Source organism: Carassius gibelio, chromosome A14 (genome assembly GCF_023724105.1).
Source record: "Carassius gibelio isolate Cgi1373 ecotype wild population from Czech Republic chromosome A14, carGib1.2-hapl.c, whole genome shotgun sequence".
In the NCBI taxonomy this organism is placed as follows: Eukaryota; Metazoa; Chordata; class Actinopteri; order Cypriniformes; family Cyprinidae; genus Carassius; species Carassius gibelio.
The window spans coordinates 14014231-14028604 of record NC_068384.1 but is presented as its reverse complement, the minus strand read 5'-3'; the positions used below and the strand labels follow the sequence as shown (position 1 = coordinate 14028604).

Genomic DNA, 14374 nt, shown 5'->3' with positions numbered 1-14374 from the left:
AAACTTAACAAAGTGTGGTGGTCATGGACTGTGTGAACAAATGTGTTCTTCTGCAGTGTTCTTACATACCACAAGAGGGGCCTCCTGTTGCTGCGAATGCTTTAAAATAGTCATTTTCATTTAAAAGAAAATTTAAGAAAAAAGTAGACTACACTGTAAAAAAAATAAGAATACTGGAGTATGTTTTACAAGAAAATACTACTTAGAGATTTCTTGTTGAATGTGTTACTTGCCATTGAATTTTTTTTTATTAAAAAGTGCAAAAAGTATGTATTATGAAAATGTTTTTGTGACTGCATTTTTTCATACAATGAAAGATAATGGTAACAATGGGCTATATGGCTTAATATATATATATATATATATATATATATATATATATATATATATATATATATATATATATATATATATATATAATTTATTTATTTATTTATTTTTATTTATTTATTTTCTAATAAAAAGAACTATAGAAAAACTTAAATTGGGGATAGTTCTTCACCCAAATATGAAAATTCTGTAATTTACTCACTTTCATGTCATTCTAAACCTGTATGACTTTCTTTCTACTGTGGAATAAAAGAGAAGATATTTTGAAGAATGTTGGTATTTGAATATTTTCGGTTTCCATTGACTTCAGCTGAATGTACAAAAAAATAACTGAGAAAAGAAACTATTTTTTGTCTGCTCATTGGTTCTTGTGTGACGACTAACCAATCACATTGCAGTAAGAATATGCACATATTACATTTGCATGAATTATATTTGAGAACAGATAGGAAAGTTTTCACAATACATTTACACAGTTAATTGTGAACTGTAAAATATATAAATTAATATAAAAAATCTATATATATCTTTTAGTTGAAGATAAAATCTTAGCAGTGCAGCAGGTCACACACTTATATATATTTAATTTATATTGCAGATATGACAGCGCTTTGTTCCATGCCACACACGAGAAACCTCTTCATCTCATGTGCAGCCCTTTCCCTCAAAACACTGCAAAATAACAGCTTGCTATTTGAGAAGAGAAAATGAACCTCCGGCCCGCCATTCTCTGATAGCTTGTGTAAATATACAGAGAGACCGACGCATGAAGTGCAAAGAGGGAAATAGAAATGTCACATTACATTTGGTTAAACAGGCACACAGAGATTTGAATGACAGGAACAACAGGTCAAATAGGAGTGTAGAGGACAATGGGTTAATTGCATGTCTTTCACACAAATAGATTCCATGGGATCTAAAAGGAAAGCGCAAGTTTTAATTTTAAGGATGAAATAGCTGCTAAATTATTTATTTCACGTTTTCTTCTTCCTTTTTACACTTGTTGGAAATGTTGCAGTACCACCGCAAATCCTATAGGTGGCACAGTATTGTCATGGTTGAGTGGAAATATCTGTTTTCAGGCTAAAACTTGCCTAAAAATAATAGTTTCTTCGCTCTGTGAACCTTTAAACTCAATTGGGAGCCTCTAAACAATAGCATAAAAGATTGTCACTGCCGTCTATAGTATTCACTGTGACCATAACACTCTCCCAGGAACCAATTAAAAAGACTTATCACACTTGTCTTCATACATTTTAGATTATGTCTCTGCTAATAAAGTTTCAGAAAGTCATACAACATATTGCCAAGAGACAAAACTGAATGCCTGGATGAGTTGCCTGCAGCTTAACTTCTTCATGGAAATGAGTCTTGTTCACTTCATCCTTTGCCAAAACAGGATGTCGAACTGCGTCTGAAGAGACATTGAATGGTCAACCGTCAAAATACTTGGCTGTGCCAAACTAGCAGATTTAACAAATAAATTCCATTTCCTGTGAAGACTGTGAAGCCACAGTAGGCTACATCTGTTGGAAAGACTTGACTGAGCTGTATACATGTTTGATGGTAATATGTAAATAGTCTAATGGAATAAAGCTAATTTAAAAGTTAAAACTAAAAGATACATCAACCATGCGTGACAAATGCTGGCAGAAAAAATATATATATATAATAACAGCACAGTCTCTTATTAACAAAAGCACAAGTCTCTTATGTGCCTCCCTCAAGTGCAGTAAGTGTAAAACTCACCATATGTTGGTGATAATTAATGCTTACAAAACTCAGTGTACAGCAGCTTAAATTAAGCGTTACATTTTGCAAAACACAAGCTTTATATTTGCTGTAGAAAAGCTCCTGAGACATGCATGCAGATTTCAAGCAGCTAATTCTGTGTGCACAAACCACCAAGGAAGACATTCATCATCACTTTTCATCTTGTCCCCAAACTCCACAGACATATCTTGTATCTGCAATTTTTCGGTCAGCTAAAATCCTGAGCACAGCGAGAAATTAATGACACAGTCTAGCATGACTTTGCCCATGCATTACATGCCTCGTCCCCCGGCACAAAGGAACCAGCTGAGCCAGGGTCACAATAATCACGTGATTCAACACCTGTGCTGTGTGCAAACCTGATTTAAAATCCAATATAAAATGAATGCAACCTCCACATCCCATTCCACTCATGGCAGATTTAATTGCCTCTGTGTGTTCAATACGATACATGAAACTTCGAAGTTTCTCATTTCATTTCACATTTATGATTCTCCTTCAGCAGTGTTGCAGGGTAGTGTGTGTTAGTGGGTGGGTGTGTTAACAATTAGTTCTGTATTTGCACTGCGCCTGTGTGCACAAGTGTGCCAGTATTATTGTGTTGAACCTGTGTTACATGATAGCATGTGTTGCCTTATATTGCCACAGCAGTCACACAGAATTCAGAGCTGGATGAGGGTGTAAAACTATCATTAAACACTCTCCGGGTCACCATAACTACACAAAAATTCCCTACTTCCATAATCACTGTAAAAATGCACAACTGAGAATGAGCTAATAGGACTCACTTCCTGGAGGGTGATGTTATTAAGAATACAGATTTATTTTGTTGTCATAAATTAGTCCACAGAATTAAAAATTACAACTCTCTTGACAGTTTTGTTGCCAGGAATTTTAAGTCAGTCACCTATGCTTTATGAGCGTGACTAATTACTTTACTACATTACATTAGCAGCAGGTAAATTAAGTCAATGTTGCAGTTACAGTAGGGGCTAACTGGAAAATTTTGGACTGGATAATACATGATATCATGATTTTCTATATGATGATTTAGACATGCTCTGCATAACAGGATAAATTGATGTAACTAATTTGTATAATGTTTTAAAAATCACGTTTTTTCATGAACTTTTAAAATTAGTTTCATACTGACTATGTCTGATAACATCGTTGTAGTTTTGTTTGTTAACCTGTAGTGTTTTCTCATTATTCTCAATTATCACAAGCTAAAATAGCCGCCTGCCCAGTGGTTCATTGACTGCTCAAACCCTAATCATTGTATGCTATTATTTTTCATTGCCTTTGGACATTTTTTTATTAACATTAATGTGCAATTACATGACCCTTTAATTTACTGACATGTAGCTTAAAGGCTTGCTGCATGCGTCAAGAACTATGAAAGAAGATTTATGCAAAGAACACCAAGAGGTTAAAAAAGCAGTTTCTTGCGGGTGGTATGTCCGAATGCATCCATAAATCTGAGCTTTCACTCCATAAATAGCTCTCTTGAAGAGGAATGTCACGAAGTGCATGTAGCCTATATAATTTCAGCGATACTATCACACTGTTGGCAACAAATATCTTAAGAGCCATCTAAATGTCTAATTTTAGGTATATAAGGATGTAAATGTTTGTCAGGGAGTATGTGAACTGCTATAAGACCAGTCAAGAACCAGATCTCATAACTGAGATTACCGGGTGTCCAGACATTGGAGGGAGCCAGTGATAAGAAGGTTACAACCCAGGGTCAAAGTGCTAAGATGCTGCTTCATTATTTGCATAGAATTATTGGAAGTTAGAAAGAAAGAAAAACTCCCTAAACATCAACACAAACCATAAATGTCAGGCTTAAATTCTGTATAGCGTGAAAACACCGCAGTTGTGTCCTCATTTCAAGTTTAGGTTCATGTGACTTGAATATTTTTTTTTTTTAATGTCCTGCCCATTTTTCAGTGGTACATCAAAAACAAATAAATCAACGGTTGTGTTTGCAGCACAGTGACTGTTCTGTGGCGTTCACTCTCACGCTCATCTCAGCTATGTGTGGATGCCTTGTTTTGGATGAAAATCGGAAATAAATTTTACTGCATGCGCTAAGTGGGCAGATCATAGCCGCTGCAAGCACTTCACACAAACAAATAAATCATTATGAACAATCAGTCGGTGAAAAAAAAATAGTTAGCGCTGCATTTCAGTTATACTTGGGTTTGTTTTTAAAGCTTCAGATGTTTGTGTGTGTGTGTGTGTGATTGTGTTTGAAGTGGCTCAGAATTTGTGAGTTGATGATACATTTTGTTATATTGTGCATAATGGTTAAAAATCTAGGATTGCAACTGAAAAATTTCAGGTTCAGACCCTTCAGTCCATGTACTATAATCAATGTGCCCTTAAGTGAGGCGCTCAACCCTATAATACATTTCCCAGTCGGGTTTCGGAAGTGAAAATATGGAAATTGATTTTTAGTGATAATGTATAAACCTTTCAAGGCAGACCAGCTCTGCGCTCTGAGGTTGTTAACCAATGGTCTCCGTAGAAGCCCAAGTCAGTGTTAATTTAACTTCACTACTCATAGTCCCAGAGAGAGAGATACATCACTCATATGAGCATTGTAGATGATATCTCAAACTAGCACATTTATATACCATATTTCATACACAGTGGTAATTCAACTATTTTTTTCAGTGTGGTTTATATGAAATTATGTATATATTATGGTATTCAATATAGTTTATTGCATTGCAATGAATATATATATATATATATATATATATATATATATATATGTGTGTGTGTGTGTGTGTGTGTGTGTGTGTGTGTGTGTGTGTGTGTGTGTGTGTGTGTGTGTGTGTGTGTGTATATATATATATATATATATATATATATACAAATATATTTTAATACAAAATTCATTGACTTACTTTTGTTTCTATTGTGCAGCTATTGTTTCATGTGATTTTGCTTTTAAAATGCTTTGTTGTTGAAACATTGTTTGATGAATAGAATGGGGACAATTGTTAAATGAGTTGTTCTTTTGAAAATTAAATGCGACAAATCTCCTAGAACCTAGTACATTTGTACTTCAGTGTGAATAAAAAGCATCACCTCGATGACAAATGAAAGGCTGTGTATGTTTGTGTGCACAGTGAACAGGTTTAAAGATTTTGTTCTGCTGCGTTCGTCTCATATGCTTTAATGTGAAACCACAAATCCTGTCAGATCGTATTATTATTCAGCTTTCCATCAGTACTAGCATGGTTAGATTGATTAAACTTGGCTGCATCCTTTGAAACAACAAACCATGCATTTTTAATCGATACAATTAAATAATTTCGGCCCAGACTCGCTTTATATTTTCTGAATCCCGTTGATTAGTGGTTGTACAGACACCTTCCTCTCTTGATTAAAAAAGCACCTTCAAGTGAAAAGCAGCATAAAGATGATATCTTAAGCCCAATGACAGACAGAATGATCAAAATCTAATTTCCATAAATTTTACAGAATATCTTAAAAGTCAATAGACTTTTTTATAATTATGTTTGCATTTAAAAACTTTCCACTTCGTCCTTTATCATTGACATTTACCATAGAGCAAGATTATTGTTGAGGTTTATTGTGAAATTCATCACCGACAGCTCATCTTAAATCCCCATCTCAGTTTCCATTGATTTCCCAGGGATGATGAAACAAAGATAAATGGTTTCATATTTCATGATTAAAGCATATTTTATGACTCATGGGGAGTATGTTTACATACACATTTACATGCAGTGCATGCTAGCAGGGGTTCAAAGGCTCACTACCAAGTGTTTTTGTGAACGTTTTTTATTTTTAATTATTATAATATATTATATATTATATTAATTATTATAATCTTTTTATCACATGCAAATATAGCTCTTATATTTAGCCTAATACCAATAAACACAAGATATGATTAGCCTATATATTTCTAGCATTTACCACCACAGACGTTTTTCATTGAAACTGGAAAATGAAGCATGTCAAGCTAAAGAAACTGTTTAAAACGTTGATGTTCACTGCCAATTTTAACAGAGGCAGCTTAACTTATTAATCAAAACTGACAAGAATGCAGGTGAATTTTGTTTACTCTACACTGTGAAATGAGTTTATGTCAGTAGCGTCTGCTGCACTTCAGCGCCCTCTGCTGGATATTGAATGATTTCATTCGTAACGACCTTGCTTTAAAACCCAGTTAGCTGCCTTATTTGTTTGCCAATTTTGGACATGATAGGCGTCAAGAAAACAGAGGGTTCAAATAAAAAAATAGAGGGATTAGGGATCGCGATCTGTAGCTTGTTATCATGCCAAACATCTTCCAGTACTACAAGGCATCATATGATCTTTGTAGGCATGTGACCACAAAGAAAAACAGCCATACTCTCTATTTAATTCTTTCCCTTTGGGTCATTCATCTTTGTGTCGTGTCCATATTTTCTCTGTGATCTTTTTGTTTAGGTTTTTTTTTTTTGTGATGAGAAATATTTGCCTGAAAGCATGCATTCCTCAGTCCTTTGAGAGTGATATCTGAATAGTCCTTATCATCCAGGAATCTTGCAGTTTATGTTACATTTTGTGACAGTCGTCAAAAATTGGTTATGCATTGCAATTTAAAAACGGTTGTGAAATGAAATGCAAATTCGCCGTTTTAATTGCTTTGGTTATCAAAAACGATATAAAGGAACACAAGGAGTTTGCAGTTCTGCCGGAACACAGAATAAACCAATCTTCTTTCGGCTGATTACTATGAATGAGGACATGCATTATTAACATGAATGAATCCACATGTATCAACAATTGCAAATTACTTTCCATAATCAGCAGACTTAGAAAAGAGAAGCATGAACCAACTGTGAAGTAATGAGTCGCACCAAATTGGCAGTTGAGCTGGAGATTTTGACGAGTTTTCCATGATTACGCTGCTCCTTGAACAAAGCCTTCACCTTCGCCTTGAAGCTCATTGATTTGAGTGAATTATTCATTTCGGGGCACATTACAATAATGCCAAGGTCAGTTCTGTTTTTCATCTGACCTTGTCACATTCAAAGTTATACTTTAGGTCATAACAGGGGTCTATAAAACTAAAAGACAAGGACCCCTTGGTAGACGGAGCATCACAAGGCTACTCAAATCATTAATGATATAGAGTCTTATACTCGTACATACTCTAAATAAATTAAAAATTACATTTTGCAATGCGTTGTGTGACAAAAGTGTGTATACTTAACATATCCACCGTAAATAATAAAAAATTATAATATGCCGTACATAATATAATATAAGCATATAGTAATTATGATATATGATGAGCTGTATGATTCTCTTTACAAGGGCTACGGCCATGACTAAAGATCATTTGGTCATTTGTCGCCCATCCAAATCACAAGACATGCAATCAACCTCAGGCTAAGCCACAGTAACCATTAAGTGTTCTTCAGCCAGTTTAATTTTATGGAGACATAACCATAAACATACTCGCTCACACACGCACACATGCATACACATTATTTTATAATTAATAATAATTCCTATCAGGCCATCTCTGTACTGGACTACTGCAATGCTCTTTTGCATGATTTGTGAGACAGTTCGAACAAAATCCATAAATGCATGCTATAAAGTTTTTTGGAGTAATCTTTTCTCACCAGGGGCCATCAGTCCTGTCTACAGACATCAGTAGAGAAGATGAGCACCTTATATTACCTTTTTAATCTGTTGAAATGAAGTTTCCAATCTTTAAAGATGTGCTCTGCTCCCTGAAATCTAGACAAGATGACGGAATGCACTGGTGCTGATACTTATCGATAAGTACAGAGAGTATACACTTTTATTTTTAAAGTGTGCACAAATGACATAATCTAGAACATAACAGAACATAATCCATAAAAGGCTTGGGCAGCTAAATCAATTTAACAGTTAATCCATACAAATTTAAAACATAATATACATCATAATGCACAGCCAATCTGACTATAAACTTAAACAGCATAACATGGTGTTCACAACGCCTAGGTAATGGACTCAATTTCCAGTGAATGCATTAAATTATAAAGTGTATGAACTCACTTTGGATAAAGGCATCTGCCAGTATTGCTTGAATGTAAATGATTAAACTATAACAGGTCTAATAATATCTGCATGCAACAGGTAGCAACAGCAGATAAAGAAATGATTTGTTAACACTGGAGCTTGGAGCTTCTTGCTGTGATGGACTGCACAAATGAATAATCAAACTTTTTTTTTCTTAAATATTGAGTGTGATGGGTGAGTTTAGAGAGAGGACTCTGAAAGGGTGGAGACATATGCATCTCTTCAAACAGCCGTGCTGAAGGAGACAGACGCGCACAATACGCACACAAGCTCCAGCCTTTGGGCATTTATATGTAACAGTATCTCAAGAGACCGAGGAAGCATCGGCAAACTGAATGAAAAGCAAAGCAGATGACAACCGGGCGATAACTGACACCCAAGGGACGCTTTTAAAACTTGAAACGGGTTGGATATGAAGTAGAGCGCTGCGTAAAAGCTTGCGGAAGCGTGCGAAGACCAGACTAAGACGAGAGCATTTCATATTTATTTATTTATTTATTAAGATGAACACCTCAGATATTCTTTGCGCTTCCGAATTTGCAAATTCCTCCAACTTTTCGTGTGTGAACCGAACCACCCCGTCGTACAGCATCATTGACATCGCGTCTTTCATGCACATCTTCCCCACTATCTACGGCATTCTGTGTTCAGTTGGAGTCCTGGCCAACGGTTTGGTGATCTATGCTGTGGCATCATGCAAGAAGAAGATGGTCTCTGATATTTACGTGCTGAATCTGGCCATCGCAGACCTGCTTTTCCTGTTGGTGATGCCGTTCAACATCCATCAGCTGGTCCGGGACAGACAGTGGGTCTTTGGCCACTTCATGTGTAAAGCTGTGGTGGTGGTCGACGTCAGCAACCAGTTTACTACAGTGGGCATAGTGACTGTACTCTGCATTGACAGGTGAGAGTTGCATGCATTTGGGAAGTCAGGACGACATTAATGCAGTAGTGGCCTGTTGCTGTGTTCATAGCCTACTATATTCCGCTCTTGCAAAGAAGGCCTTAAACAATAGGAAAGTAAAAGCACAAATGAGATCTCATTGGTATTTCATCAGTTTATTCTAAACTGCATCACTTCTCAACTTTCTACATTGGAAAATAAATACATATATAAATAAACTCACGCCTCCCCATCAGATATAATAATTTGATCATAAAAAAGGTTCTGCTCTGTAAATTCAAAATTTTTGTAAAAAAAAAAAAAAAAAAAAAAAAGTCCAACTCCAGTTCAAACATTTCTGAAATAAAATGTTCCATGAACAATGTATACATAGCGTTTTGAGAATATTATTAAAGACCAGATAACGCTGAACGAATGTTGTGTTAACATTACAGGAAGAACGTTTGTTCATAACTTGAGAGAACCTTGCCACAATTCTAAGAATGTTTCTTGTTGGCCGAGTCTCATCTGCAGTTTCAGAAGAGATAATAACTTTATGCTGAGTTTCGCAACCATTCCAAAGTCTATAATCAAAAGATTTCAGTGTGCAATATTTCTTATTATAGATGCACATTATTGTAATCAGTCATTTCTGATAAAAATCTTGAAATGGCTGCAAAACATAGATGTGTTTTTATATATTTATAAATATGGGCATCAAATTAAACCAAACATATGTATAAATATTGATCAAGAATTTAGACTTTTTTTTGTATTTTGCATTTAATGTGAAACAATTACTTACTAAAATATGCTTCCTTTTTGCAAAATATGAATTGTAATACAAATATTGAATTTCTTTCTTTGACCTGTGTCATATTCTTGACAGTTTTCTTTCAGATTTAACTAATACAGTCAAGATAATAAATGTGCTTACGAAGTGCATCAGCTTTGAGGTCAAAAAGGATAGAATTCTTTATTTAAAGCACATAGCATTTTCAGCAAATTTATGAAATTACAGCCCAGTTGCTCATCACTGTTAATCAAACTCTAACCTAGATCTTCCACTGAATGTATGCAAAGAAAAAAAAAGAAGAGCGTGAAATCAATGCAATTCTCACATCCATGTGATCCATGCTGCATGACCTTGAAAAATGAAGCCTGCTGTATCAAACTTTTTTGTATCTTTATTTTATTTTTTTATCTGCAAGACTGGACTACAGAAACAACATTGTGTGACTTTGAAAAACCATCTTACTTATATTTATAGCACACAAAACACACAATATCTCTCCACATACAAAGGATACACATAAAATACAGAGTGCAGAGGAGAGTTTTTGCTTAGTTGTTGGTAATGAAAAGACATATGAGTCCCCCAGAAGGCATCTATATGATTAGGTGATAAAGCTCCACTATAACACTTTTTCATATAGTGTCATTGCTATATTCCCAAAAAAAAAAAAAAATATATATATATATATATATATATATATATATATATATTTTTTTTTTTTTTTTTTTTTTTTTTTTTTACTGGGTCACATGATTAGAGTTACTTAGATATAGCATCATAGCTGGACATTTTCATTGTCTTTTGCTAAGCAACATAAAACCACATTCTATTTAAAAGGCAACCTCACTGTTACTACTGTGAGCAATACATTAAACATGAAGCCAGACACTTTGTCTTTCCTTTATAAGAAATAGCAAATAAATAAATAAATAAAAAGATTGTTGCCTGACTAGAGTAAATGAAAGCTGTAATACTTGAAGTATTCTGATTATTTGAAAAATGAAGTTGAGATGTTTAGACTGTTCACGGGTAAAGTACATATCTTTTGATTTTATACACTTTTATTTGGCCTTTATTTGATAGAAGAATAAAAACACAGCAAATGCATTTCTTAGAAAGCTAACACTTGCTCTGCTGTTTTGCAGCTCTAGTAGCTTGTTTGCTTTCCAAGAGTCAAGACAAGGCAGCTTTATTTGTATAGCTCATTTCACAATATTGCTCCAAAGCGGCTTTGCGTAAAATAGAGCCTTAATACCCCCAGTGAGCAAGAGAAAGGAAGATACATTACAAAGAACCAGACTCAGCGAGGAGAGTCATGCAAATTTAGTTAAATGTACACTACCATTCAAAAGTTTAAGTCAGTAATATATATATATATATATATATATATATATATATATATATATATATATATATAGTAAAAAAATAAATTAATACTTTCATTCAGTAAAAATCTTAACTGGACCCAAACTTTTAATAATTTTAATAATTAATAATTTTAATTTTGCAATAATTTTTTGGACCATTTGGGCCAAATATAACTTTAACCTTAACCTTAAATTATTTTTACTTCAGATTATCTGTATCCTATTTTATAAAAAATAATTTATGCTACAGTAAAGTTTCAATGTCTCTCTTTATTACATGAATGTAATAATGTAATAATATCACTGGATTAGTGGATTTAATAAAGTTTAATCCTGAAAGAATAATTTTAAATTTACTTGAAATCTCATATTAAAAATAAGATATTTTTCTCCCAGAAAACAAGAAAATTGATTCAATTACTTTTGATTATGTCTCTATATTCTCAATATGTTTCTCTGGAGAAAAAGACCCTATTAATCTCACAAGTCTACTTTGTATCAGAAGACATCTTAATCATTTCACAAACTGTGCTCAGATTTGCCCAGATACCAAAGTCTGCTAAAGAGATGAGATTTCAGTATGAAACAAATAAAAGGCCAATTTATCTGAGCTTTTATTAAAGCTCTATAGTCAAAGTGTATATCAGGAACTGTTTCTATTTGAATTTCTCCTTGCAGTTATGTGAGAAACACATCGATGGAGCAAAATTAAAATCTCTTAAAAAATGTCTTGAAAACTATGAAAGAGCAAGCCATTTTCCTCTTGGGTGGCATTAATAACGTGATTCATTGTTTGTTTTTTTTTGTTTTTCAGGTATGTTGCAATTGTACATCCTACATCGGAAAAGAGGACCATTCAGTGGACCATCATCATTAACATTATGGTGTGGGTGGGCAGCTTCCTTCTGAGCATCCCAGTCATGATATACACTAAAGTCATCTCCAAAAAGGACATGGACATCTGTATGATTAACCTGGATGGGCCTCAGGATATGTACTGGTACACGCTTTACCAGTCCACACTGGGTTTCATCGTCCCCCTCATTATAATAATTACATTTTACACTCTGACTCTATACCACGTGTTCCGCTCCATCCGGCGAGTCAAACGCAAGCAGTCAGTGTGGGCCAAATGGGCCACCAAGACAGTTGTGATGGTGATCGCCCTGTTCCTGGTCTGCTGGTCCCCCTATCATGTTATCCAGGTGATCAACCTCAGCATCCAGCAGCCGACCAGCGCCTTTGTGTACGCGTACAACATCAGCATCTGCCTAAGCTACTCTCACAGCTGCATCAACCCCCTAATGCTGCTGTTGTTCGCCCAAAACTACCGCGATCGCCTCTGCCATAACAAAGAGCTGCGCTCCCAGATCAGCTCATCCAAGACCACCGGAGGGTCTAGCGTCAGCCCGGACACCAGCCACCGCTGTACTGTCATCTAACACCTGGCGAGCCCTGCTAGACGTGCTAACTGAGGAAAACAAAGAGAAAAGTGGAGGCCTGTACTGCAACACGTGCTGCATGAGTGTCAGTCGCATGGTAGACTGTTTCTCAAAGGGGAAAACTGTGAAACGAAATGCCACAGTAAACTTTCAGGAGGCATGAAGGAGTGAATCAGCACTCGACTGTGTTTGTGGTTTGTGTCAGACTCTGGAAAAGTGATTATGGTGTGATTATGATGAAAAGTGATTATGATGTTCTTTTACTCAGTGTTTACTGTTAATTTATCTGTTGTTCATTGTATACTGTTAATGTATCAGTTTTTTAAATGGTTCACCAAAAAAAAACAAAGTTCGGTCATCGTTTATTAGCTGGCATGCTGTGCTGTGTGATTTTTGGCCATAAAACACAGTTAGAAATGTTTTTTTTTTTTCAAGCAACTATAGTGAAAATAGACTGAGGGATTCAAGCTTCAAACAGACAAACAAAAACATATAAACATATTATTATAAGTATAATAAAAGTGTTGTGTTGTTGTGTATTCCAATTTTTGAAGTCATGCAATATTCTTTGTGTGAGGGACAAACTTTTAATGAGTGAAATTTTGATTATCTTTCCTTTCAATGAGCTGTTTTACAAGCAGATCATTTAATCAGTGACCTGGATTAGTTCAGTTTGTAAATGAATTATTCAGTTCGGTTTAGTGAATGAAGATTTATTTTGCTATAGTATGGCTTCATAAGTTTGGAATATAGTGCATGAGTCATATAGACTATTTCATGATAATATTATGATGCTTTATGCTCTTTTTGAAGCTTAAAAGCTTTGTTACTTGCCTTGTTCATTGAAAATGCATGGCAGAGAAATCAGTACAATTCTGAAAAAAAGTGCCTTTTGTGTGTCAGATATGAAAGAATTTCAAACAGGGAGCATAATTTACTCACATGAGTGAATAAATGATGACAGCATTTACATTGCTTATTATCTTTAAAGACAATTAAATGGTCAGGATTTTTGAAATACGGTATTTGGCTTTTGTTTGCATTGCTAGGGATTGATGTCAGAATGAGTCAGAACCAGAATTGTTTTGCAGTTGTCAAATAAAATGTCTACAGTATATGTACTTTCGTGTGTGTGTGTGTGGGGGGGGGGTGGATACATATTGTGTTAAATAATTCCAATAGTAAGTAAAATAAGCAAATATGCTGATCTAAGACAGGTCTAACTCATCATAAATATAACATTCCTCTGTGTTCTCATAAATTTAAATATTGGCTTAACATTTTTTTTTTAAGTATTTTACTAAATATAGCAAACATTTAAATGTTTTGGTTTTAAGTGTCTCCAAATGTTACTGGACCCTTTGACCACATGTAGTCTTGTTGTCATGCAATTCTGTTTAATCTTCACTTAGGACATTGTCCAAGACATAATATCCGTGACTGTATGCTTCTGAGCATTTTATTACATGAATTCACAAAGATATCCAGTGTGAAATCCCCCGTGTGGTTCTGTTTTCCTGTATTTTTTCTAAGAATCCCCTGCGGCACATGCGAGAACAGTCATTTTCACTGTTAACGTGTGACACCTCAACTATGTGTGACTAGTCACATTTCAGTCTTGCCACTCTCAATCAACGCATTATGATGCCTGGCAACTAAACAAAGAACTGTATAA

At 34.9% G+C, this 14374-nt stretch overlaps 1 protein-coding gene across 1 annotated transcript; it reads left to right on the top strand.

Moving 5' to 3' along the window:
• The first annotated feature begins 8322 nt into the window (after nt 1-8322).
• Nucleotides 8323-13820, top strand: LOC128027288 (melanin-concentrating hormone receptor 2-like). Its single transcript, XM_052614745.1, has 2 exons — nt 8323-9115; nt 12072-13820. Exons 1-2 carry the CDS (start codon nt 8715-8717, stop codon nt 12697-12699), a joined length of 1029 nt encoding a protein of 342 aa, XP_052470705.1. The 5' UTR covers nt 8323-8714; the 3' UTR covers nt 12700-13820.
• Nucleotides 13821-14374: the final 554 nt, after the last annotated feature.

Bases quoted from the DNA above. Each gene is read 5' to 3' on its own strand.
- LOC128027288 (XM_052614745.1), top strand. From the start codon at position 8,715: ATGAACACCTCAGATATTCTTTGCGCTTCCGAATTTGCAAATTCCTCC. The intron at 9,116-12,071 runs GTGAGAGTTGCA...TTTGTTTTTCAG, and splicing joins ACTGTACTCTGCATTGACAG to GTATGTTGCAATTGTACATC.